General features: G+C 48.9%; 1 protein-coding gene across 3 annotated transcripts in view; it reads right to left on the bottom strand.

Moving 5' to 3' along the window:
* The window catches only part of LOC138295304 (zinc finger protein 37A-like), a 199,248-nt gene that overhangs the window by 149,687 nt on the left and 24,183 nt on the right, over positions 1–25,378 (bottom strand). For all 3 annotated transcript variants that reach the window (XM_069233515.1, XM_069233517.1, XM_069233516.1), the window contains exons 3-5: positions 18,186–18,312; positions 10,552–10,665; positions 4,343–4,456 (exon numbers count right to left, since the gene is read on the bottom strand). In XM_069233515.1, the coding sequence (XP_069089616.1) occupies positions 4,343–4,456; positions 10,552–10,665; positions 18,186–18,312 (355 nt within the window). The remainder of the gene's footprint in view (positions 1–4,342; positions 4,457–10,551; positions 10,666–18,185; positions 18,313–25,378) is intronic.

Here is a 25,378-nt window from a genome sequence, read left to right as displayed (position 1 = left end):
GTTGTCCTCCGGCGGCGTGGGACTCTCTTGTGCAACTTCGGGTGAGCACCGATTCACTCCACTTCGTAGTGCCTGTTCCGGCACTTCTGCGGGTGCTGCTTGCTTCCGAGTGGGCTCCTTGTCTTGCTGGACGCCCCCTCTGTCTCCTCACGCAATTGGTGACATCCTGGTCCCTCCTGAACCACAGCAGCATCCAAAAACCCTAACCGCGACCCTTGCAGCTAGGAAGGCTTGTTTCCGGCCTTTCTGCAGGAAAACACTTCTGCACGACTCTTCACGACTCGGGACGTCCATCCTCCAAAGGGGAAGTTTCTAGCCCTTGTCGTTCTTGCAGAATCCATAGCTTCTACCATACGGTGGCAGCTTCTTTGCACCCACAGCTGGCATTTCCTGGGCATCTGCCCACTCCCGACTTGATAGTGACTTTTGGACTTGGTCCCCTTGTTCCACAGGTACTCTCGTCTGGAAATCCATCGTTGTTGCATTGCTGGTGTTGGTCTTTCCTGCAGAATTCCCCTATCACGACTTCTGTGCTCTTTGGGGAACTTAGGTGCACTTTGCACCCACTTTTCAGGGTCTTGGGGTGGGCTATTTTTCTAACCCTCACTGTTTTCTTACAGTCCCAGCGACCCTCTACGAGGTCACATAGGTTTGGGGTCCATTCGTGGTTCGCATTCCACTTCTAGAGTATATGGTTTGTGTTGCCCCTATGTGCCCCCATTGCATTCTATTGTGACTATACATTGTTTGCACTGTTTTCTAAGACTATACTGCATATTTTTTGGTATTGTGTACATATATCTTGTGTATATTTGCTATCCTCATACTGAGGGTACTCACTGAGATACTTTGGCATATTGTCATAAAAAATAAAGTACCTTTATTTTTAGTATATCTGTGTATTGTGTTTTCTTATGATATTGTGCATATGACACTAGTGGTACTGTAGGAGCTTCACTTGTCTCCTAGTTCAGCCTAAGCTGCTCTGCTAAGCTACCTTTTCTATCAGCCTAAGCTGCTAGACACCCCTATACACTAATAAGGGATACCTGGGCCTGGTGCAAGGTGTAAGTACCCCTTGGTACTCACTACAAGCCAGTCCAGCCTCCTACAGGTATCTTGAACACCCTTAGTGTTTTCTGACACTCCCAGCGACCCTCTTCAACCTACACTAGGCCTGGGGTCCATTCGTGGTTCGCATTCCACTTTTAGAGTATATGGTTTGTGTTGCCCCAAGGCCTATTTCTACCTACTGCATTCTATTGTGATTCTACATTGTTTGCACTATTTATCTAACTGTTACTTACCTGTTTTTGGTTTGTGTACATATAATTTGTGTATATTATTTACGTCTTAAGTGAGTGTATCCTCGGAGATACTTTTGGCATATTGTCACTAAAATAAAGTACCTTTATTTTTAGTAACTCCGAGTATTGTGTTTTCTTATGATATTGTGCATATGATATAAGTTGTATAGTAGGAGCTTTGCATGTCTCCTAGTTCAGCCTAAGCTGCTCTGCTATAGCTACCTCTATTAGCCTAAGCTGCTAGAACACTACTAATCTACTAATAAGGGATAACTGGACCTGGCACAATGTGTAAGTACCATCAGGTACCCACTATAAGGCCAGCCTCCTACAATATGTCAGTGAATTAGTGGTTTTCGTTAATTCACAAGAACTTACAGATGTAGACCAGGAAATCGTACTCCTAGAAAATATTTGTGAACTGTATTTTAGCACGAGCAAATATGCATGTGTAGATTTGCTCATGTGAAAATCTATTGAGCATTTACAAGTTCACTTTCCCTCCAACCACTTTTTTCCCAACCCTGGAAGAACTACTACTTCTGCAATTGTCAGGAGTACATTTCCAACCTTTCTCATTGTGGGAAAAGACAAGAGAAGAGCTGGAGAAAATGCTTAAAACAAGCAGTTTAGAAGGTTTGCACAGACTTGATTCCAGCCCTAGAACTATTGCTTACTGCTTTCTCGAGCCCCAGTATGTAGATCTGCGTAAAGGTAGCAAAATAAGGAAATTACTTTAGTAGGTATTGAAATTGCAAGTATTTAAGCCCTACTATAGTAGTAGCCCTGGCATAATCAGAGGCTATTATCAGAGCTCTATCATAATGAAATTGCTGCCATAATTTGTTGCTGCACTACATGGCACCAATGGGACAAGTAGGTTCTTTTACAGGAGAAACAGATTTAAGAACCAACCTGCCTCATGGACAAGTAGATATTTTATTAAATTCCACACCCCTGAAAGCTGCAGCACTTGTGTGGCTGGGCCTAGTGTCCATGACAGGAACAGATCAAACCAAAGACAATAAGAGCTCTTGGGACTCTAATGACCTTGGTTGGATCCGATCCGTTCCTGTCATTTTTCCAGGCAGCAACCTACCCAAGCACAAAAATTGCAGCTGTTCACCATTGCAAGGGGGGTGACACTGGAAGTTAGCCAAGCTCTCCTGGCCCATTTGTAAAAACAACAGCCAAAACAATCAAATGTCCTCTTGCTTGCCATTGGCATTGGATGCTTTTGTCTGCAAGGGAGCAGAAAGACTGTTGAGGTTTTATGGGTGAGTGTGGAGCCTGATGTTAGGCTGGGAAAGGGGAAATATTGATTAGGGGTAATTATCCCACCTGTCTGTAAAATGAGGAGGGCTGAGGGTTAGGGCAGAAAGCCCCATTTACTTGGGGCGGGGGCATAGCCATTCCCATGCTGGGCAGCCCCACTCCTATTTTAAAAACAAACAATGCGTGGCTTCTAGTGGGCTTTCTTACCCCCCCCCCCCCCCCCCCAAGGGGACAGATCGGGGGTAATTACTCCTATCTGCACCCCACAGTGGAGATAAAGACTGTGTACTGCATTTTATGGGGGTGGGGGGCATGGCCATGCTGGGCATCCCCTAGTCCTGAAATATAAAATATAAACATATAAAAGGAATCCATGGTGTCTGGTGGGCTTTCTGCCCCCAGGGGTCCAGGTGGGGGTTAAGTGCCCACATCTGACCACAGGAGGGAGGGGGGCAGAAAGATTGTTCCAACATTTCTTTGGAGATGGGGGCATGGCCATACGCATGCAGGACAGTCCCACCCCTACAATAAGAAAATAAATAATTTGTGTCTAGTGGCCATTCAGCACCCCCAATCAAAATGGGATAACTGCCCCAATCTGCCCCCCCGCCCCCAATGGGGCAGAAAAACTATTTTGCTGTGTTTATGGGGTTAGAGGAATTTCCTTCCTCGTGTACGAGGACAGCCTGGAACTGTCCTCAGCACATTAGGGCCAGTGCAGAGGATGGCTTGGAGCCCGTCCCCTACACAATGGAGTTAAGAAACCTACTACTGAGCCATTGTTTTCTTCCTCTCCTTTTCTTAAGATCTCAAGTTTCTCGTCATAAACAGTCTTGGGCCTTATTCACTTTTTGGCTTATGGGATACTGTGTCAAGGAGTAATGGATATTCGTCGGTCATATAACTAGTGCCACAGGGGCCTTATACAGAGTTTGGCGGTTGAGATATTCTGCCAAAACGTGGCAGATAGTTTGTCTGTCGCATTACAAGTGACATAGGCTATAATGGACTTCTAATACGGCGGATAGGACATCCGCTGATCTTGTGATGGAGTTTGCCAAACTTTAAATAAGGCCCTTAGTCTCTCGCATGCCTCCAACTCACCGCAGCCCCCCATCACAACCACCAAATTCCTAAGCTCATCATTTTCAACCAATACTTTTCATAACGTTGACCATGATGCACTCCTACAACCATACCACCACTGTCTTCGCTTAACCATTAATATTCCTGGTTATCTTCGGACATAGCTAACCAGGCCTGCTCAGTTATCCTGGTACTAGATTCACTTTACTTCCACCACAATTTATTCAGCGATACAGTGGGGTCTGCCACCATGTTTTCTTCTCTTCTTCCTCTATGCAACAAGACATACCTTGGATCAAATTACCGTAACATTTCATTATTGTTTACAAAAAAAAGTTACCTTTTGGTCAACTCACTCCAAAGTGCATTCCCTGTTTTTTTACTGTTATTTGCTTGTGGACACTCACTCACTGCTCCGTGCTCATTCAAGCAAAATAAGCTTCAGCAATTATCATTTCACTGGAGTAAATGGTTGCATTATCTAGCCACATCTTTCAAGCAGCCTCAGCAACAGCAGAGGTCCGTTTTTGTCACCAACATCCAGTAAACACCTACACTGGCTGGTGAGAGAGCAACAGGCTCTACCCCTTCTGGGCATAAAGAAACAAGGGTACCCACTGGATGGATACAAAGAGAAAGCAAAAATTATTGGTACATTATATATCACTACTTACCTGAAGAAGAGTGGTGCTTCTCTCTTCCCACCGAGCAGCGATTGTTTTTGTAAGACGGCTCGTCTTTCTGTTTAATCCGCAATAAGATATCCGGTGTAATGATGGGAAATGACGCTAAAGAAGAAAAAACACTCAGCGTTACAACTTAAGGAACCCTCAAAACTGTCAGGCACAAAGAACAAGAGGAAGACTGATCTGAAAGCATATCAGAGAGAGAACAGATGAGGGTACTCAACATATTCAGATGTCTGCATTAGATAAATGCATAAAACACAATGCATCAGATATTAGACGAGTTCAGCAGCACAAATCAAATGTTAGCCAATAAACAAGCATTATTTAACTCATCTGACAAGTACTGCTGCTGTGCTTGAAAACAAAGGAAACACACACTACCGAGAGCTCGCTGAATTCTCAAGTACCTCCTACTTATTGTTTAACTTTCAGGGGCGGCCGAACCCAGAGTCACACCCAGAACTAACGCTAGGCAGTTCAGAATAATCAACAGCAAACGTGACGTGACCGCACAATTCAATGCTGTCAGTGCATTCTGCTCCCACACCCTGGCGATGCTGAGGAAAGATCGTCAAATGGCACCCAAGCAACACTAGGAAACTTTCACTCATACCCTAGTCAAACTTCGCACAACTCGGCAGCCAGACTCGTCCTCAACCACCCACCAGCCTTCACATCACACCAAACCTCAGGGTACTACACTGGCTCCCAATACACAAAAGTACTCAATGCAAAGTCCTTATACACACATTCATCGCACTACACAACTCCGAACCCACCTACCAGAGTAGTCGCATCCCCTTCCACCAACCTCCCAGACCCCACCAATCTGCAGAACTCCTGCTCACACACATCACACGCATACACAGAACCAGATCAGGAAGTCGAGCATTCTCCTACATCGCCCCTAAAGCATGGCACGACCTTTAACTTCACTTAAGAGCCGCCGCCTCTCTTCTTCAATTCTATAAGAAGATGCAGACCTGGCTTTTCAGTTAACGAACCTACCAGTGGCAGGGCTAGGCGCGCACACCTGCTACACTCAAGGATACCCCTGCAAGATGCGCTTTTCAAATACACACAACATAACCATTGCTCCAGACAATTAAATTCAAATCCCAGAATTCTAAGTGCTAGCTGAAAAGCAATGACTTACTCCGGACAATGTTAGGTCATCTTTTTGACCTTAGGTACTCACAAGAGTAACTCACTGCCCTCTCCCATTATATTTGTACATTGATCAACCAGTCCTTTACCCATTCATGCAGGAAATAGATGCTGTATGTGTGTGCACCTTTTGGCACGGGTTGAGGTCATGTGTGGAGCTTATGCAATAACCGTGGCCACAGCAACTACAATCCATTTTCTATTTACTGCTTCTGAGTGGTACCAAAGATGAGGAGTAAGAGCACGCACAGATGATGCGATGACCAGGGCTCCTCCAGCACATTCCAGAGATCCTTCGTAGAGGGTGTAGGAAGTTGGCTCTGTATGCACTATTTCAAAGTAAGAAATAGCATGCACAGAGTCCAAGGGTTCCCCTTAGAGGTAAGATAGTGGCAAAAAGAGATAATTCTAATTCTCTATTTTGTGGTAGTGTGGTCGAGCAGTAGGCTTATCAGAGGGTAGTGTTAAGCATTTGTTGTACACACACAGGCAATAAATGAGGAACACACACTCAGAGACAATTCCAGGCCAATACGTTTTTGTATAGAAAAATATATTTTCTTAGTTTATTTTAAGAACCACAGGTTCAAGATTTACAAACAATACTTTAAAGGAAAGGTATTTCACTTAGGAACTTTAGGAACTTAGAATTAGCAAAACAGCATATACAGTTTTCACACAAATGGCATATAGCTATTTTAAAACTAGACAGTGCCATTTTCAACAGTTCCTGGGGGAGGTAAGTGTTTGTTAGTTTTGCAGGTAAGTAAACCACCTACTGGGTTCATGTTTGGGTCCAAGGTAGGCCACCGTTGGGGGTTCAGAGCAACCCAAAAGTTACCACACCGGCAGCTCAGGGCCGGTCAGGGGCAGAGGTCAAAGTGGTGCCCAAAACGCATAGGCTTCAATGGAGAAGGGGGTGCCCCGGTTCCAGTCTGCCAGCAGGTAAGTACCCGCGTCTTCGGAGGGCAGACCAGGGGGTTTTTGTAGGGCACCGGGGGGGGGGGGGGGGGGGGGGGGGGGGGGGGGACGGGGGACACACAAGCCCACACAGAAAGTACACCCTCAGCGGCACGGGGGCGGCCGGGTGCAGTGTGCAAACAAGCGTCGGGTTCTCAATAGAAATCAATGTGAGACCAAGGGGTCTCTTCAGCGATGCAGGCAGGCAAGGGGGGGGCTCCTCGGGGTAGCCACCACCTGGGCAAGGGAGAGGGCCACCTGGGGGTCGCTCCTGCACTGGAGGTCAGATCCTTCAGGTCCTGGGGGCTTGCGGGTGCAGTGTCTTTACCAGGCGTCGGGTCTTTGAAGCAGGCAGTTGCGGTCAGGGGGAGCCTCGGGATTCCCTCTGCAGGCGTCACTGTGGGGGCTCAGGGGGGTCAACTCTGGCTACTCACGGTCTCGCAGTAGCCGCGGAGTCCTCCCTGAAGTGATTGTTCTCCACAAGTCGAGCCGGGGGCGTCGGGTGCAGAGTGCCAAGTCTCACGCTTCCGGAGGGAAACGTGTGTTGTTTCAAAGTTGCAGTCTTTGGTGAACAGAGCCGCTGTCCTCGGGAGTTCTTGGTCCTTCTAGATGCAGGACAGTCCCCTGAGGCTTCAGAGGTCGCTGGTCCCTGTGGAAAGCGTCGCTGGAGCAGTGTCTTTAGAAGTGGGGAGACAGGCCGGTAGAGCTGGGGCCAAAGCAGTTGGTGTCTCCGTCTTCTCTGCAAAGTTTTTCAGCTCAGCAGTCCTCTTCGTCTTAGGTTGCAGGAATCTAGCTTCCTAGGTTCTGGGGGCCCCTAAGTACTCAATTTAGGGGTGTGTTTAGGTGTGGGGGGTTAGTAGCCAATGGCTACTAGCCCTGAGGGTGGCTACACCCTCTTTGAGCCTCCTCCCTGAGGGGAGGGGGGCACATCCCTAATCCTATTGGGGGAATCCTCCATCTGCAAGATGGAGAATTTCTAAAAGTCAGAGTCACCTCAGCTCAGGACACCTTAGGGGTTGTCCTGACTGGCCGGTGACTTCTCCTTGTTTTTCTCATTATCTCCCCTGGACTTGCCGCCAAAAGTGGGGGCTGTGTCCAGGGGGCGGGCATCTCCACTAGCTGGAGTGCCCTGGGGCATTGTAACACGAAGCCTGAGCCTCACTGCTAGGTGTTACAGTTCCTGCAGGGGGGAGGTGTGAAGCATGCTGTAGCCCTTAGAGACCTTCCCTGGCATCAGGGCCCTTGATACCAGGGGTATCAGTTACAAGGGACTTACCTGGGTGCCAGGGTTGTGCCAATTGTGGAGACAATGGTACATTTTAGGTGATAGAACACTGGTGATGGGGCCTGGTTAGCAGGGTCCCAGCACACTTCTCAGTCAAGTCAGCATCAGTATCAGGCAAAAAGTGGGGGGTAACTGCAACAGGGAGCCATTTCATTACAGAGGGTCACACTTTTGTGTATGGACGAGAAGAGACAGAGTCCCTCTGAAGCCAGGGAGGGTAAACATGCCTTGTTCAGGCCCATTGCTCTGCGTTTGCAACAGCCAATCTCCCCAAGTTAACAGCTAGGTAAGCCTCCCTTTTTTGTACAGTTTCTGGGGTTCCTTTTGGCTGGTGACTCCAAGCCCCCCACCCAACCCCACTTTCCTTCTACAACCTCGTTGCTTTAGGTCGACCAGTGTGAATGGAACAAATAAAATGGCAGAACTGCCTAGAACCGGACTTAGATCTGACGGCTGAATTAGACAAGTACCGTCTGCAACCTCAGTATAAAGTTGAGGCAGAAAAAACAGTGTGCCACGGTTTTAGGCCCGTTTGGAGATTACCAAGAACCTGCAGCGTGCTTATTGCCCACACACTGTTTACTACTTGTTAGCTATATTGTCACTTTCATTTGTATGCTTCTTATTTAATGGGATTTTTGTCCTCTTTGTTCTGTTTTGTGGTTCTCTCTCCAATGGGGCACAGCTTCTTTACCATGTTCTGGCTGGGCTGATCCATCCCAGCGTCTTTTTTAGAGAGGCAGGGGGTTGTTGGAGCAAATTGCTGCTGGTCCCATCGCCTTAAGGTGCTTTCTGCTACTTCTATTTTGTTTTTATAAGTGAACTTATGTGTTAAGACCCATGTGAGTGCACGTCATCACATATGAAAGGGTCTGCAAAATGATGCAGCAAATGAGCCGCATGATCACACTTTTTTTTGTCCATGCTGTACATCATTCCCAAACCAGTGGCGCCTGAGGAACTCTTGTGAATCAGGGTTTTGGTGGCCACCGGCCACTACCGACAGAACCCAGGAAAATGTCAAGAAGGCTGCCAGGAGGAGCTGTATAGTTCGTATTTCAAAGGAGAGAGCTGACTGCTGAAGAAGGGCACTGATTTTTCCCATTCATTAGGAAGACGCTGCTCAGAATGATAGGGCTTTGAAGAGGCCAAAACAGGATGTGCCAAAGGCACCCACTCTAGCCTCAGGGAAGGAACCTGCGCTGCTCTGTGAGAGTGGGGCCCAGGGACCTAAAGTGACCCACCAGTGAGAATGGAACTGTGTACCCCGTCAAAATAGGGCACTAAGGAACTCATGTCCTCTTGAGCTGTACTTGGCACTACTGACTGGATCACTGCCCACAGTCCCGCAAAAAAAGTAGAGGAGAACCAAACTCAAAAGAGAGGCTTGCACCTATAACTAATTACCGACCAAGATCACCAGGGGAATTCACCTTGCTTCTTTTAAGTTGTGGGTTGTGCATTTGGGCCAGAGGAAGAACCCAAGCTGCAAGATCTGTTGAGCTGTGAGCACTGCAACTGCACTGCAACCTCCTGGACAGATGTGGCCACTGCTGGCTTAGCATCAATAACAAAGATGCCACTTGGGCAACCATTCACAGAGGAAGGATCACTGCTCCTTGCGCACCCTGGGTTGTGCTTTGCGCACCACGATGAGCACCTGTGATTCTGCCAGCAAAACACAGACATGGACGAAGACACAAAAAAAACTGCATGCCTGGGAAATTCAGGAGAGGAAAGCAGGATCTCCACCCATCAGGGAACAACTATTCCAATGTACAATCTAACACACTGTCAGCAACACCCTCCTCTCCCCACCCCGAGATCCTTAAGATAACAGACCCTTCCAAGGGAGGCCCCAGTGACTCGAAGGATATTAGTACTATCAGCTGTAGTTGTTTTTTTCAGCCACATTATTTACATCATTTGTTTGTGATTTGGACAAAATACTTTAGTTGGACGTTCAATTATTAAGGGTTTATGGAGTTCTGAATCTTGAACCCCACACCACCTCCTTGCACAACCCTTGGAGTGTTCAACTCTGCTACCTTGTGAGGTCAAGTGCTGAAGGTTTGTACTTGGTGCTCGGTTTTGGCCTCAACTGTCAGGTTGAGCCCCAAGACACCAGTGGTAAAAGGTTCAGACTGTCACAATTAAAACCCAGTAACACCAGAATGAGCCTGGAATCCTGAAAAAGCTCCTGCTTACAGCCACACAGTAACTGGGTGAGGAGAGAGGAGATACAGTTAACTAGACACTTAGTAAGAGAGCAGAAAGGCACATCAAGTGCCAGACCTACAGAAGGAGGCTGTGAATACAGGGCAGTGGATGGAAAAGTAGCAGACAGTGCTACAGATGTTGAGAGGACCGGGCAGACACATCGCTCTAGATACCGAAGGTGAGATATGGGCAGTGGCACAAACCTCCAGGCAGACACATCACTCCAGATACAGAAGAGAAGAGATGGACAATAGAACAAACCTCCCAGCAGGCACTTAGATCCCCAGATACTGAGGAGGAGAGGTGGACAGTACCACAAACCTCCCAGCAGACCCCCAGACACTGAGGAGGAGAGGTGGACAGTGCCGCAAACCTCCCAGCAGACACCGAGGATGAGAGATGGGCAGTGCCACAAACCTCCAGGCAGACGCAGAGGACGAGAGATGGGCAATGCCACAAACCTCCAGGCAGACACCGAGGAAGAGAGATGGGCAGTGCTACAAACCTCCGGGTAGACACTTTGCATAACTGGTAAACCCATTACGTAAAGGCTCCTTCGTACCTGTGCTCTTCTCCTTCAGGGTTTCTCTTCCATGTGAGTCGCGGCAGGCTCGCAGATGCTGCTCTTCCTCCTTCCTCAGATGCACCAGCACGTCTGGGTTGGCGATGGTGTAACCTGCCACAAAAAGACGCTGTGTTAGGTATCAGCAGTAGACAGAGAACCTGATCAGCAGATCTCCAAGAGGAGGAATGTACAGACGAGCTGTACAGAGTCAAACTAAATGCAGACAATCAAAGAGAGTACTGAAACAGAAAAGAACTTTGACAAAACAAGAAACTGACTGACACTCGGAGAGCTCTGAGGAAGTGCAGCGAAAAACAAGTAGAAATCTAGTTGCATAAACAAAGAGCCCTAGTAAGGTCAGGATCACACAAAGCAAAGTATTCCAGAAAGAGAAAACTGAAAGAGGAGTAGAGACAAACTCTATAATAGACCAATCGAATAACAAGTTAGCTTCACAGTGCTTTTCAATCCAGTGTTTTGTCCCACTACTGTTCTCTGCCCAATGAGCGGCATCCCCAAGTCATATCACAACTGGTTAAGGGACGTCCCAGTCATGCTAACCTCTCCACTTCCCCTCCTCCAAACCCCATCTCTAGCCCCTCCAGTTAAATCACCCCCAGGGAGGCGTTTTATAGGGGACCCCGAGACACCTGTCAGAGTAGCAGGTCGAGCGGTCAAAGCTTAGGATAGTGGTTAGAAACTCATAAAAGTGAGCACACAATAAATAAAAATGTCAATGTCAGGTTACAGCTGAAACTTTAATGAATCAGATTCTTTATATCTGCAAATAAAAAAAAGAGAATGTGTAACCATATAAAAAGAAAACCATAAGGTCATAGCAATTTCTAGGGCTAAAGTATACCCGTAAACCTTTTTAGAGTTTTTAGACACAAGGCTTTCTATTTCCTCAAACAGTGTCTTTGATCAAGTCTAGTTGTCTATGCTTGAAAGCCAGGCTAGTTACCTTCAGATTTACACAGTCAGGAGAATGAGCCAAGAATCCATCAACGCATCGCTATATAAACTACACACGTGGACCACAGAGATAGCTCTCTCTAAGCTCATGCACAGCATTCAGGCAGGACAGAGAACCTGAGATCACCGAAGTCGTTGAGGGTTTGTGGCAGTGTTTGCCTTTTCTTTTTTAATCTATTTTATTAGTTTAAAACATTTCAACTGTAACAATTACAGAGGCGGGTGTAGCGTGTAATACAATGTCAAAGACATAATCAAGGGGAATGCATACATGACGATTAGGCACACAGTTAAAGCAGCATCTACAATATATCTTATGGGAAAGCCACCCATGTCATTTGTGTTCATAATACCTTAATCAGTTAGACCGATAATAACAATTACCATTACAGGTGCGCATGTCACGTGAGTGGTGGGGGTCAACGCCATACAACCATGATTCTTCCAGACCTAGCCCTTAGGGTCCAAATCATTTAACCCCCAATTTTGGCAGAGATCGGTATATTTCAATACTTCCAATGGAGCTCACATCAGGCAAGTATTATCCTGCTCTAAGCATGTGTGTTTGAGAGTAGTTAGTGTAGATATTCTGGTGGTCCAAAGGGGAGAGCAGGTGTGCGTGCGCAAGGAGTCCAACGAGTTTTTGACCTCCTAACGGCAGGTGAATACCGTCCTTAGCCTCAAGTGTCGTTATGAGCTTGTTCCATGTATCATAACCTGTGCTCAATTGACCACTATCGCAAAGGGATTTCAGTACGTGCCTCTGTTCGCACCCATTTCAGTGTCAGCTGGCGCCAAGCGGTAACCTCTGGTGGCGTGGGCGCTTTCCAGGTCATGGCATTTGTCTTTTGTACATAATAAATGTTAGGTCCGCAAATCTGGGGCGATGCTCGGCGTGTATGGGCTGTGGACGAATACCCAATAGGCAGGACATTGGGGTGGGGTCAAATACCCGGTCTGTTATGTCAGATACATTGCCACTATTACCTGCCACACGCTCAACAATAAGGGACAGTCCTATAGCATATGGTAAAATCCTGCCTCAGGAGTCCCGCAGCGTGGACAACAAGGGGACGAAGCAGGGAACATGTGTTTAATACGGGTGTGGAGACAGATATGTCTGATGAATGAAGTTAAACTGCGTGTACCGGAATCAGGAATTACGGGATACCCTCCTTACTTGCTGGAGAGCCTCTACCCATGTTTTAGTCGAAACGGGCTGTGGGAGAACCACATTCCATCTATCGAGTGCAACTTTCAGTTGTGTAGTACCGGGGGCCAACTACGTGCCACAAAGGAGTGTTATTACTTTTTTTTGCCGGCGCCTGATAACAGTGTGTAAAGGATAAGAGAGTGTGGAGGTTCTGTACCACTGATTCCCCAAGCCGCTCTGAGCAATCAGTAGACAGCATGATATGTCAGGAAGTGGCCCGAACTCAAGACAGGTGAGGTCCCTGATGGCCTTGAATGACGTGAGGGCACCACTGTCTCCATCCGTGCTTCTGTCCAGGGAGTAAGGTCATGGGATCTGGACAGATGCGTGCTTCCTGGCATTTAGTCAATGGGAATTAAGGGGGAGTACGGAGGAAAGGGGGATCTGCCCTGCACATAATGGCACCAACAAGCATGGGCAGATTTCATTAAAATGTGGGCGCACACACGATGTTTATCTTCACCCCATGTGAGTCCCAAGAGTAAACCCTTCAGCCCCCGAAAAAAGTTCCTGGGTACAGTTATGGGCAGCGCTGCAAAAAAATACAACAGTCTTGGGAGGATCAACATTTTAGCTACTGCTACTCTTCTCAAGGGTGATAACGGTAGGAAACTCCAGAAATGGAGAGATCCTCTCATTGAGCGAAGCATGCGGCCCAGATTCCCATCCCTAAAGGTGTCCACTGAGTGATACACCTGAATGCCCAAATATTTAAAAGAGTCGAAGCACCAAGGTATAAAGTAGGTGGGAAGCGCATCCCTGAGTGTGGCCGGTAATTTGGTTAAGGGAAAAAGACAAGACTTGAACCAACTGAGCCGAAGACCCAACAATGACTCGCAGGTGTCGAGCAGAGACATCACTTCAGGCACAGATGTCTCGCCATGCCTAAGGTATATCAATGCATCATAAGCATAAAGAGTCAGTTTATGATGAGAGTCCATCCACCGAATCCCAAACTGCGGTGCTCGCAGACAAAGACGACCAGCTACAGGCTCCATCATGAGCGCAAACAGTAGGGGCGACAACAGACAGCCCTGTCTAGTGCCTCTACCAATCAGAAAGCTCTCCGAGATTAGTCTGCACGTCTTCACACTGGCCGACGGCTTATCATATAGGGTTCAGAACCATCTTAAGAATCCCTGCCCAAAGCCCATACGGATCAATGTAGCACACAGGAATTCCCAGCATAAAGTATTAAATGCCTTTTTGATATCAAGGGATATAGCCACGCTATCATATGCTGTGGGTGAGGGGTCATGTAGGATACACAATAGTCTCCTTATATTAAGGAACATGTTACGACCCGGTATGAATCCCGCTTGGTCCTCATGAACCAGACCATGCACCAAGGGGATAATCCTGTCACCAAGAACCTTGCCCAATATTTTACAATCAAGGTTTAGGAGGACTAACAGTCTGTAGGAGTGCACATCAGTGGTTATCACAACCCAGTTTAGGCAGCACTACTATTAGCGCCTCCTGCTGTGAGCCCGGAAGCTCCCTCGTGTCCATGCTTCCACAAACACTTTCATTAGGGGTTGGACAAGGTGCGCTGAGTGGGTGGCATTATACTCTTTCGGTAGGCTGTGCGTACCAGGTGTTTTATTACGAGCTATCTGGGAGATACCTAATCGCATTTCCTCCAGTTGTAGGGGCTCTTCAAGGGTCGCTTTCTGAAGAGGGGAAGCTTTGCTTGGGGGGGAAATGTTCAGGAACACCCCCATCTGTTGGGGAGCAGCTGCCACATCTGCTTGGTATAGCGCACTAGAATAGTCACGGAAGACATCATTAACAGCTGTATTCCTATAGGCTAGCTTAATTCCCCCGATTGGGGCATGCTGGCCTTCTTTGTGAATTAACCACAGCAGCAATCTGCTTGAACAGTCACCCACTGCATGTAGGCGGGTTAAATCATATTGATAGTCATGTCGGCATAGCCATAGGTTAGCATTGTTAAATAATTTCACCAATACGCAAAGCCGGTTTGCAGTTTCTATTTCCAGGGCCTGCATGTCCTTCTCTAGTGCAGCCTTTGTGTCAGATGTCCAATATGAAATATGTCATAGAGCCCTCTGTCTTTATCCTAGGATCCCAAACATTGGGAGGTCCTCCTGCTGACTGTGCCTCGCAGGTGCGGAAACGAACAGTCAAGTTCCACATTGGGTACGCAATTAAAGTCGTCTCCCCATAGGCACGGGGCTAGCAGATTCCCGAGGCGGGCAGGAGTAAGGGTATTAAAGAAGTCGCCCTGAGCAAAATTAGGTGCATAGACCCTCACAATAGACAACGGTGTACGTCTAACAGTCCCTCCAGCACGATGTGCCGACCCCCGTATCCACCCTCTGGTACTGCTGAACGAATGGTACCCCTGGCGCAATCCATACCATGATCCCTCGAGCAAATGCGGAGGACGAGGTGCCATATACCTGCTCCTGCCACCAGTTCCTTAATTTCAGCAACTCGCTATCTATGAGATGCGTTTCCTGTAATATAGCAATATGCACATTGTGACATTTAAGGAATGAGTGAATTTGATATCTTGAAACTGGTGTGGCCATGCCACGCACATTCCATGACAGGACTGTATAGCGCCGAGTGATATTATCATTGTGGGTTCCCATAGTAAAATGAGGTCATTAAGCATATGTGGCATTTCCTCACAGGGGAGGTTATGTTCACCCACAACCGTGTATCGTATGTATAGTGACATTTCAATCTCCCACCTTACGACCCTCTGGACCATAATCTGTACTACGCCCTTACTCTGCAACATCAACTCAAATAGAACCAATTCAACTATTCCAAACAGCAAGCCCCAAAGCTCGTGGCACAGAGGCTCACTGTCAATCACCCAATAGGGTGACAAGCTTGTCCTCTGCAGGCCTCCGCCTCAGCCCTGCAAAAGAAAACAAATTGTCATAATAAAGGCCACATCCATGAGAACCTACAGTTCGGACGTGAGCAACCACCTAATACCAGCCCAGATGCCCTCGTTGGTAGCCAGCAGTACCACATAAGGTTGCAGATGATCTAACAAGAGGCGACCGTGGTAGCCAGCCATCCATAGAAGTAGTGTTAGGGACATATCCCAGCAGTTATTGCTAGAGTGCGCTTCTTCATTACATGGAAAGCGTATAGATGCTCATTCCGTTAATAAGCACTATGTAGTTCATTCTAAATATAGTCATCAGAGTTCATCTGCTGTTGGGTGGGTGACATCCAGGCCTTTAGCCATTCCAGGTGAGTGGAGCAAGAGCTCCCAGTGTCTGAGTCTGGGTACTTCCGAGGGCTGTCCTGTAGTGAAGCAAGGCATTTTCAGTGTGGAGGGTTGTTTCCTGTAGCAACTCTTTCTGCTGCTGCTTGGGATTTAGTGGGTTTTATTTGAGGACTGTTCCAGGAGTGACTGTGGGCAGCAGGCGTCAACCAATCCTCCTGGTCTTGGTCCCCTGACAAGGATTGAGCTATGCCTTTGGTGTACATCCATGTCCAGGCACCTGCAGGTGTGGAAAATAATGGGAGTCCTCTTATCAGCAATCACTCGAAGCTTGGCTGGAAACATCAGGGCATATACTTAATGTTATGTTTACGTAGGTGTTGTTTGATTTTCATGTAGGAATTACATTGACTTTGCACTTCCGCTGTAAAGTCTGGGTAGGCCGTGATGTTGGCGCTCTCATATTGTTTAGGGCCCCGTTTCTGAAAACATTGCTAGATCACATGTGTGCCTCTATAACTGAGGAAACTGGCTATGAGCGGGCGATGGGGTGCCCCTGGCAGCGGCAGCCTGCCGGGTATCCTGTGGGCACGTTCTATCGAGAAGATTATTGGTATTTTCCCTTTTAGTGCTGTGGTCATGAGCCACTGCTCTAGGAACAGTTCTGCACTATGGCCTTCCACGTTCTCTAAAACCCCATGAATCGTACGTTATTTCGACGACAGCGTCCTTCAGTATCTTCCGCTCTGCAGTGTAAGTTTGCCACCTACGTGTCAAGCCTCTTCATTTGTTCCTGCAGTTCCTGGACAGTGGGGCCTATGGTGCAGATGGTCGACTCCGTTTCCGCCATCCTATCAGTCAGTTTACAATGGCCAGCTCCGAGTAGACTGACATCCTGAGAGACTGGGTCTATCCTGTTTTCCAGCTACAGTTTTGTGTCCAATACAGTATTTTCTCGAACTGGCTTGAGTGGGACTGAGGCTGCGTGTAATGTCAATGGGACCTCCGTTGTTGTCAGCGGGGCAGGAGGTATCCTGTGATGATCTGATGGCCCTAGGTTTCCCCATCATGTCGCCTTGTCACTCCTCTCTTCTAGCACCAGTTCGGCTAGTTACCAATGGATTCACTGATGATAGACCAAATCCACTGAAGCACCCCGGCTACAGTGGTGAAAAGATCACACCAGAGATTAACTATATGTCACAGAATAGTATTTATGGTGGCCCCCTTTTGAAGACCATATCTGTATGTTCAGGATGAATGCATCAGGCTGTGCAGCCACCTTCAGCAGTCCCTCGCCAAGCTTTCCGCAACCAGCGACACCCACCAGGGGTCCACGCGTTTTACTGGCCTCTATATCTGGGGGTCGTGTCTAGGGTGAGGTGCAGGATCTGTAGCATATGTCGCTGGGGCAGGGTCTGTTATTTAGGCATGCAGGACTGTCCAATAACTCCTGTGGAGCCTTCCGTGACAAAAGAAAAAAAAAGGGTGGGGGGTTGCTCTCTATCCACCCTTCTGGATTCTCTCAGGGAGAGTTGGTGTTCCCCGCGTTGGTGCTGTTTGCACAGGAGGATTCGGTCTCGGCTGAGGGCTGTCCCTTCATGCCTGTTACGTGCCCTTTTGGCCTCCCTGTAGATTTGGGCAAAGGACGTTGGCTTCCTTTATCACAGTGTGCTTCACACTTCAGCATTCCTACCCACTGTTGCTGGGCAATGCATGGTTTCTTGTGACCAGATTCGTTCTCCTTTCCGTGGAGGCCGTCGGCATCTGCAGTTACCACTGGCAATCACGGGCCTTCGATCTGCTCCGCGTCCACCGATGAGTATGCTAGTCCCACCCAGTGACCAATGCCTGGTAGCATTATTTGCATGTCCTGGACAATGGGAGAGCAATGGGGCCAATCACAGCCCCGCAGCGATCTCACCTCACCAGTGTAAGTCGTGCCGTCCGACCCGCGGAGCACTCGGCACGTCTTCTGTCGCCACTGATGAACACAGTGCAGGGATGGGTGAGCTGTTCCGATTCTCGTGCCTTGCCCACCTCCGACCGCTATTTTCCCAGTTCCCACAGTCAGATGGGCATGTTGTTTCAGACATTTTCCAGGGCAGAGGACAGAGCTCCGTTTTAAGCATCCGTCATGGCCAACATCTTGGCCCCCAGTGTTTGCCTTCTTTACTCGAACACCAAAAAGAAGCACAGCATATAGATGTAAGTGAACATGCAGCTTACCTAGAGAGAGGAGAGCTGTGTGCACCTCTTCCACCACATTCCGATACAGCTCCTTCTGCCACTCTTGCAAGTGCCCCCACTCCTCCTCAGAGAAATAGACTGCCACATCATGGAAGGTCACGGACCCCTGGTGGAGAAAGATAAATACCACAAAAAACTCTGGATGAGGTGATGATATCAGTGCTGGTAAATCCAGGCTGCAGATCCCTGAAACTGTACAGTGTGAAGAGACGCTCTGCAGGCTTCATGCATGCACCATTGAATCAATCAATCAATCAGGATTTGTTAAAATGCTGCAAACCACCCATGAGGGACTCAAGATGCTGAAATCTCATCACTCACCACTGCAGCCCTTCTTATATCGACCATACACGACTCATTCAATCAATATGGATTTATAAAGTGCTGAAAATCACTCGTGAGGGTATCAAGGTACTGATACCTCGCCACTGAGGCATTTCTAACCACAAGCATTCGTGCATGCACCACTCAATCAGGATTTATAAAGCGTGGCAAGTCACCTGTGAGGGTCTGAAGGTGCTGACTGCTCACCACTGCTGCGCTTCTAACCACAAGCATTCGTGCATGCACCACTCAATCAGGATTTATAAAGCGTGGCAAGTCACCTGTGAGGGTCTGAAGGTGCTGACTGCTCACCACTGCTGCGCTTCTAACCACAGGCATTCGTGCATGCAGCACTCAATCAGGATTTATGAAGCGTGGCAAGTCACCTGTGAGGGTCTGAAGGTGCTGACTGCTCACCACTGCTGCGCTTCTAACCACAGGCATTCGTGCATGCACCACACAATCAGGATTTATAAAGCGTGGCAAGTCACCTGTGAGGGTCTGAAGGTGCTGACTGCTCACCACTGCTGCGCTTCTAACCACAGGCATTCGTGCATGCAGCACTCAATCAGGATTTATAAAGCGTGGCAAGTCACCTGTGAGGGTCTGAAGGTGCTGACTGCTCACCACTGCTGCGCTTCTAACCACAGGCATTCGTGCATGCAGCACTAAATCAGGATTTATAAAGCGTGGCAAGTCACCTGTGAGGGTCTGAAGGTGCTGACTGCTCACCACTGCTGCGCTTCTAACCACAGGCATTCGTGCATGCACCACTCAATCAGGATTTATAAAGCGTGGCAAGTCACCTGTGAGGGTCTGAAGGTGCTGACTGCTCACCACTGCTGCGCTTCTAACCACAGGCATTCGTGCATGCACCACACAATCAATCAGGATTTAGAAAGTGCTGCAAATCACCCGTGTGGGTCTCAAGGTGCTAAAACCTCACCACTGAGGTGCTTCTAACTGCAGGCATTCGTGCATGCACCACTCAATCTGGATTTATGAAGCGTGGCAAGTCACCTGTGAGGGTCTGAAGGTGCTGACTGCTCACCACTGCTGCGCTTCTAACCACAAGCATTCGTGCATGCAGCACTCAATCAGGATTTATAAAGCGTGGCAAGTCACCTGTGAGGGTCTGAAGGTGCTGACTGCTCACCACTGCTGCGCTTCTAACCACAAGCATTCGTGCATGCACCACTCAATCAGGATTTATAAAGCGTGGCAAGTCACCTTTGAGGGTCTGAAGGTGCTGACTGCTCACCACTGCTGCGCTTCTAACCACAGGCATTCGTGCATGCACCACACAATCAGGATTTATAAAGCGTGGCAAGTCACCTGTGAGGGTCTGAAGGTGCTGACTGCTCACCACTGCTGCGCTTCTATCCACAGGCATTCGTGCATGCACCACTCAATCAGGATTTATAAAGCGTGGCAAGTCACCTGTGAGGGTCTGAAGGTGCTGACTGCTCACCACTGCTGCGCTTCTAACCACAGGCATTCGTGCATGCACCACTCAATCAGGATTTATAAAGCGTGGCAAGTCACCTGTGAGGGTCTGAAGGTGCTGACTGCTCACCACTGCTGCGCTTCTAACCACAGGCATTCGTGCATGCACCACACAATCAATCAGGATTTAGAAAGTGCTGCAAATCACCCGTGTGGGTCTCAAGGTGCTAAAACCTCACCACTGAGGTGCTTCTAACTGCAGGCATTTGTGCATGCACCACTCAATCTGGATTTATGAAGCGTGGCAAGTCACCTGTGAGGGTCTGAAGGTGCTGACTGCTCACCACTGCTGCGCTTCTAACCACAAGCATTCGTGCATGCAGCACTCAATCAGGATTTATAAAGCGTGGCAAGTCACCTGTGAGGGTCTGAAGGTGCTGACTGCTCACCACTGCTGCGCTTCTAACCACAGGCATTCGTGCATGCAGCACTCAATCAGGATTTATGAAGCGTGGCAAGTCACCTGTGAGGGTCTGAAGGTGCTGACTGCTCACCACTGCTGCGCTTCTAATCCAAGCATTCGTGCATGCAGCACTCAATCAGGATTTATGAAGCGTGGCAAGTCACCTGTGAGGGTCTGAAGGTGCTGACTGCTCACCACTGCTGCGCTTCTAACCACAGGCATTCGTGCACGCACCACTCAATCAGGATTTATAAAGCGTGGCAAGTCACCTGTGAGGGTCTGAAGGTGCTGACTGCTCACCACTGCTGCGCTTCTAACCACAAGCATTCGTGCATGCACCACTCAATCAGGATTTATAAAGCGTGGCAAGTCACCTTTGAGGGTCTGAAGGTGCTGACTGCTCACCACTGCTGCGCTTCTAACCACAGGCATTCGTGCATGCACCACACAATCAGGATTTATAAAGCGTGGCAAGTCACCTGTGAGGGTCTGAAGGTGCTGACTGCTCACCACTGCTGCGCTTCTATCCACAGGCATTCGTGCATGCACCACTCAATCAGGATTTATAAAGCGTGGCAAGTCACCTGTGAGGGTCTGAAGGTGCTGACTGCTCACCACTGCTGCGCTTCTAACCACAGGCATTCGTGCATGCACCACACAATCAATCAGGATTTAGAAAGTGCTGCAAATCACCCGTGAGGGTCTCAAGGTGCTAAAACCTCACCACTGAGGTGCTTCTAACTGCAGGCATTCGTGCATGCACCACTCAATCTGGATTTATGAAGCGTGGCAAGTCACCTGTGAGGGTCTGAAGGTGCTGACTGCTCACCACTGCTGCGCTTCTAACCACAAGCATTCGTGCATGCAGCACTCAATCAGGATTTATAAAGCGTGGCAAGTCACCTGTGAGGGTCTGAAGGTGCTGACTGCTCACCACTGCTGCGCTTCTAACCACAAGCATTCGTGCATGCAGCACTCAATCAGGATTTATTAAGCGTGGCAAGTCACATGTGAGGGTCTGAAGGTGCTGACTGCTCACCACTGCTGCGCTTCTAACCACATGCATTCGTGCATGCAGCACTCAATCAGGATTTATAAAGCGTGGCAAGTCACCTGTGAGGGTCTGAAGGTGCTGACTGCTCACCACTGCTGCGCTTCTAACCACAAGCATTCGTGCATGCAGCACTCAATCAGGATTTATGAAGCGTGGCAAGTCACCTGTGAGGGTCTGAAGGTGCTGACTGCTCACCACTGCTGCGCTTCTAACCACAGGCATTCGTGCATGCACCACTCAATCAGGATTTATGAAGCGTGGCAAGTCACCTGTGAGGGTCTGAAGGTGCTGACTGCTCACCACTGCTGCGCTTCTAACCACAAGCATTCGTGCATGCACCACTCAATCAGGATTTATAAAGCGTGGCAAGTCACCTGTGAGGGTCTGAAGGTGCTGACTGCTCACCACTGCTGCGCTTCTAACCACAGGCATTCGTGCATGCACCACTCAATCAGGATTTATAAAGCGTGGCAAGTCACCTGTGAGGGTCTGAAGGTGCTGACTGCTCACCACTGCTGCGCTTCTAACCACAGGCATTCGTGCATGCACCACTCAATCAGGATTTATGAAGCGTGGCAAGTCACCTGTGAGGGTCTGAAGGTGCTGACTGCTCACCACTGCTGCGCTTCTAACCACAGGCATTCGTGCATGCACCACTCAATCAGGATTTATAAAGCGTGGCAAGTCACCTGTGAGGGTCTGAAGGTGCTGACTGCTCACCACTGCTGCGCTTCTAACCACAGGCATTCGTGCATGCACCACTCAATCAGGATTTAGAAAGCGTGGCAAGTCACCTGTGAGGGTCTGAAGGTGCTGACTGCTCACCACTGCTGCGCTTCTAACCACAGGCATTCGTGCATGCACCACACAATCAATCAGGATTTAGAAAGCGTGGCAAGTCACCTGTGAGGGTCTGAAGGTGCTGACTGCTCACCATTGCTGCGCTTCTAACCACAAGCATTCGTGCATGCACCACTCAATCAGGATTTAGAAAGCGTGGCAAGTCACCTGTGAGGGTCTGAAGGTGCTGACTGCTCACCACTGCTGCGCTTCTAACCACAGGCATTCGTGCATGCAGCACTCAATCAGGATTTATGAAGCGTGGCAAGTCACCTGTGAGGGTCTGAAGGTGCTGACTGCTCACCACTGCTGCGCTTCTAACCACAAGCATTCGTGCATGCACCACTCAATCAGGATTTATGAAGCGTGGCAAGTCACCTGTGAGGGTCTGAAGGTGCTGACTGCTCACCACTGCTGCGCTTCTAACCACAAGCATTCGTGCATGCACCACTCAATCAGGATTTATGAAGCGTGGCAAGTCACCTGTGAGGGTCTGAAGGTGCTGACTGCTCACCACTGCTGCGCTTCTAACCACAGGCATTCGTGCATGCACCACTCAATCAATCAGGATTTATAAAGCGTGGCAAGTCACCTGTGAGGGTCTGAAGGTGCTGACTGCTCACCACTGCTGCGCTTCTAACCACAGGCATTCGTGCATGCACCACTCAATCAATCAGGATTTAGAAAGTGCTGCAAATCACCCGTGAGGGTCTCAAGGTGCTAAAACCTCACCACTGAGGTGCTTCTAACTGCAGGCATTCGTGCATGCACAACTCAATCAATCAGGATTTATAAAGCGTGGCAAGTCACCCGTGAGGGTCTTAAGGCGGAGAATCCTCATCACTCACCACTGCAGTACTTCTAACCACAAGTGCCCATACATGAATCAATCAACCAATCAGGATTTGGAAAGTGCTGCAAGTCACCAGTGTAGGAAGCTGGCCTGGTGTGTGATGGGCACCTAAGGTATTTACACCTTATACCAGGTCCAGGTATCCCCTATTAGTGTAGTGGAGTCAGTGTCTAGAAGCCAGGATCTATGGGGTAGCTGTGGATGAGCAGCCAAGGCTTATCTAGGAGACATGCGAAGCTCAAGCAAAACCACTGTAGTCACATAACACCCACACACATGAAAGAAAACACTCAGTGTTACCAAAAATAAAGGTACTTTATTTTTAGAACACAATATCACAAAGTACTAGAGAGGCAACCGTCCAACAGGAGGTAATACACTCATTATATACACTAGTAAACAGTAATAGGCATAGAAAAGGTTAGAAAACAGTGCAAATGTAGATAACCAATAGTGACCCTAGGGAAAGCCCAAACTATATACTAAACAATATGGAATGCGAACACAGGACCTCCGCCTATGTAAGTGGAATGTGTAGAGGGGAGCTGGGAGTACTAGAAAACCACAGAGGTAAGTAACCCTGTACTCCCCAGCGACCAGGAAAGCAGGAATAAATCAGTGGAATTTCCCCAAACTACCCCAAAGGAAGGAAAAGAAGAAAAGACACCCAGAACAGACTGCAAGAAACCAGTGGCGGATTCCTGGAGAAGACGACCTGTCCAAAAGTGTCAGTGGAGTCCAGGAGGAGTAGGAGCTACTACCCACCCGGCTGTACTTGAAGGAGTTGGTCAACGGTGAGGAAGAACAGGTCAGCACTGCAGCCCTGGAGCCGGAGAAGAGTTTCTAATGGATGCAGAAGATGTCCCACACTGGAGTGAAGATTTCTGACAGGTGCAGCTGCAGGAATTCCACCAACAAGCCTTGGCAAAGGCAAGTTTGTGGTTAGTGGAAAAGTGGAGCTGCCGGGGTCCCGCAAGGCCCAAGAGGACTCAACCCAGGAGGGGAGAGTCAAAGGGGGCCTGCAGCAACAGAGAGAGCCCACAGGAGCAGAGGCAGCACCCACAGGAGTCCCACAGGATGGGGACAAAAGTTGCAGAAGGAGCCCACGCAGCACTACAGAAAGGGATCCCAAGTCTCAGGAGAACCACGTAGAGGGCTGTGTGTCGCAGGAAGGAAAGCTGGGGAATGGTGCTACACGTCGCCTGAAGATCCCTTGGAATAGATGCAAACAAGCCTTGACAGCTGCAAGAAACACTGTACATCGGGGTACCGTCCTGAGTGGGAGGGCAAGGGCTTACCTCCATCAAAGTTGGACAGCTGGCAGAGAGGACATAGAGGACTATTCCAGAACACCAACCGGGATGCAGGATTCACGCAGCTCAGGATAAGAGGAGATCCTCACAGCAGGTCGTCGTTGAAGCAGGTGCCTGCGGAGGCAGGGGAGTGACTCCTTCACTCCAAGGGAGATTTCTTCAAGTGCAGACTGAAAACACGCCGCCCTAAGTAGATGCACAGCCGGTGGAAATGTTGCAATCGCTGGCAGGAGCCCTTGAAACAATGTTGCAGAAGAGTTCTTCTTGGATGGAGCTTGTCGGGTCCTGGAGGTTCCAATCGCAGTTCCGGAGGCCAGAAGTCAAAATGAAGGTTGCAGAGGAGCCCTACTGGAAATATTGCAGGTCGAATTAGAGGACCCAACCAGGAGAGAGACCCTAAATAGCCCTGAAAGGGGGATTGGTCACCTAGCCAGGTAAGCACCTATCAGGACGGGGCTCTGACGTTACCTGCCTGGCCTGGCCTGGCCACTCACATGCTCCCAGAGTTCCCTGCCAACCTTGGAAACAAGATGGCAGCACCAAGGGACCCTCTAGAGGAGCTCTGAGCACCAACCCTGGGGTGGTGATGGACAGGGGAGTGGTCACTCCCCTTTCCATTGTCCAGTTTCGTGCCAGAGTGGGGACTAGGGGTCCCTGAACCGGTGTGGACTGGTTTATGCATGGGGAGCACCAAATGTGCCCTTCAAAGCATACCAGTGGCTTGGGAAGGGTTCCCTTTCCAAGCCAGTCGCACCTATTTCCAAAGGGAGAGGGTGTTACCTCCCTCTCCCAAAGGAAATTCTTTGTTCTGCCTTCCTGGGCTTGATCAGATCAAGCAGCAGGAGGGCAGAAACCTGTCTGATGGGTGGCAGCAGCTTG

Source organism: Pleurodeles waltl, chromosome 5, assembly GCF_031143425.1.
Source record: "Pleurodeles waltl isolate 20211129_DDA chromosome 5, aPleWal1.hap1.20221129, whole genome shotgun sequence".
Taxonomy (NCBI): domain Eukaryota; kingdom Metazoa; phylum Chordata; class Amphibia; order Caudata; family Salamandridae; genus Pleurodeles; species Pleurodeles waltl.
Note: the sequence above shows the minus strand (reverse complement) of the source record. Positions and strands in the feature narration are given on the sequence as shown.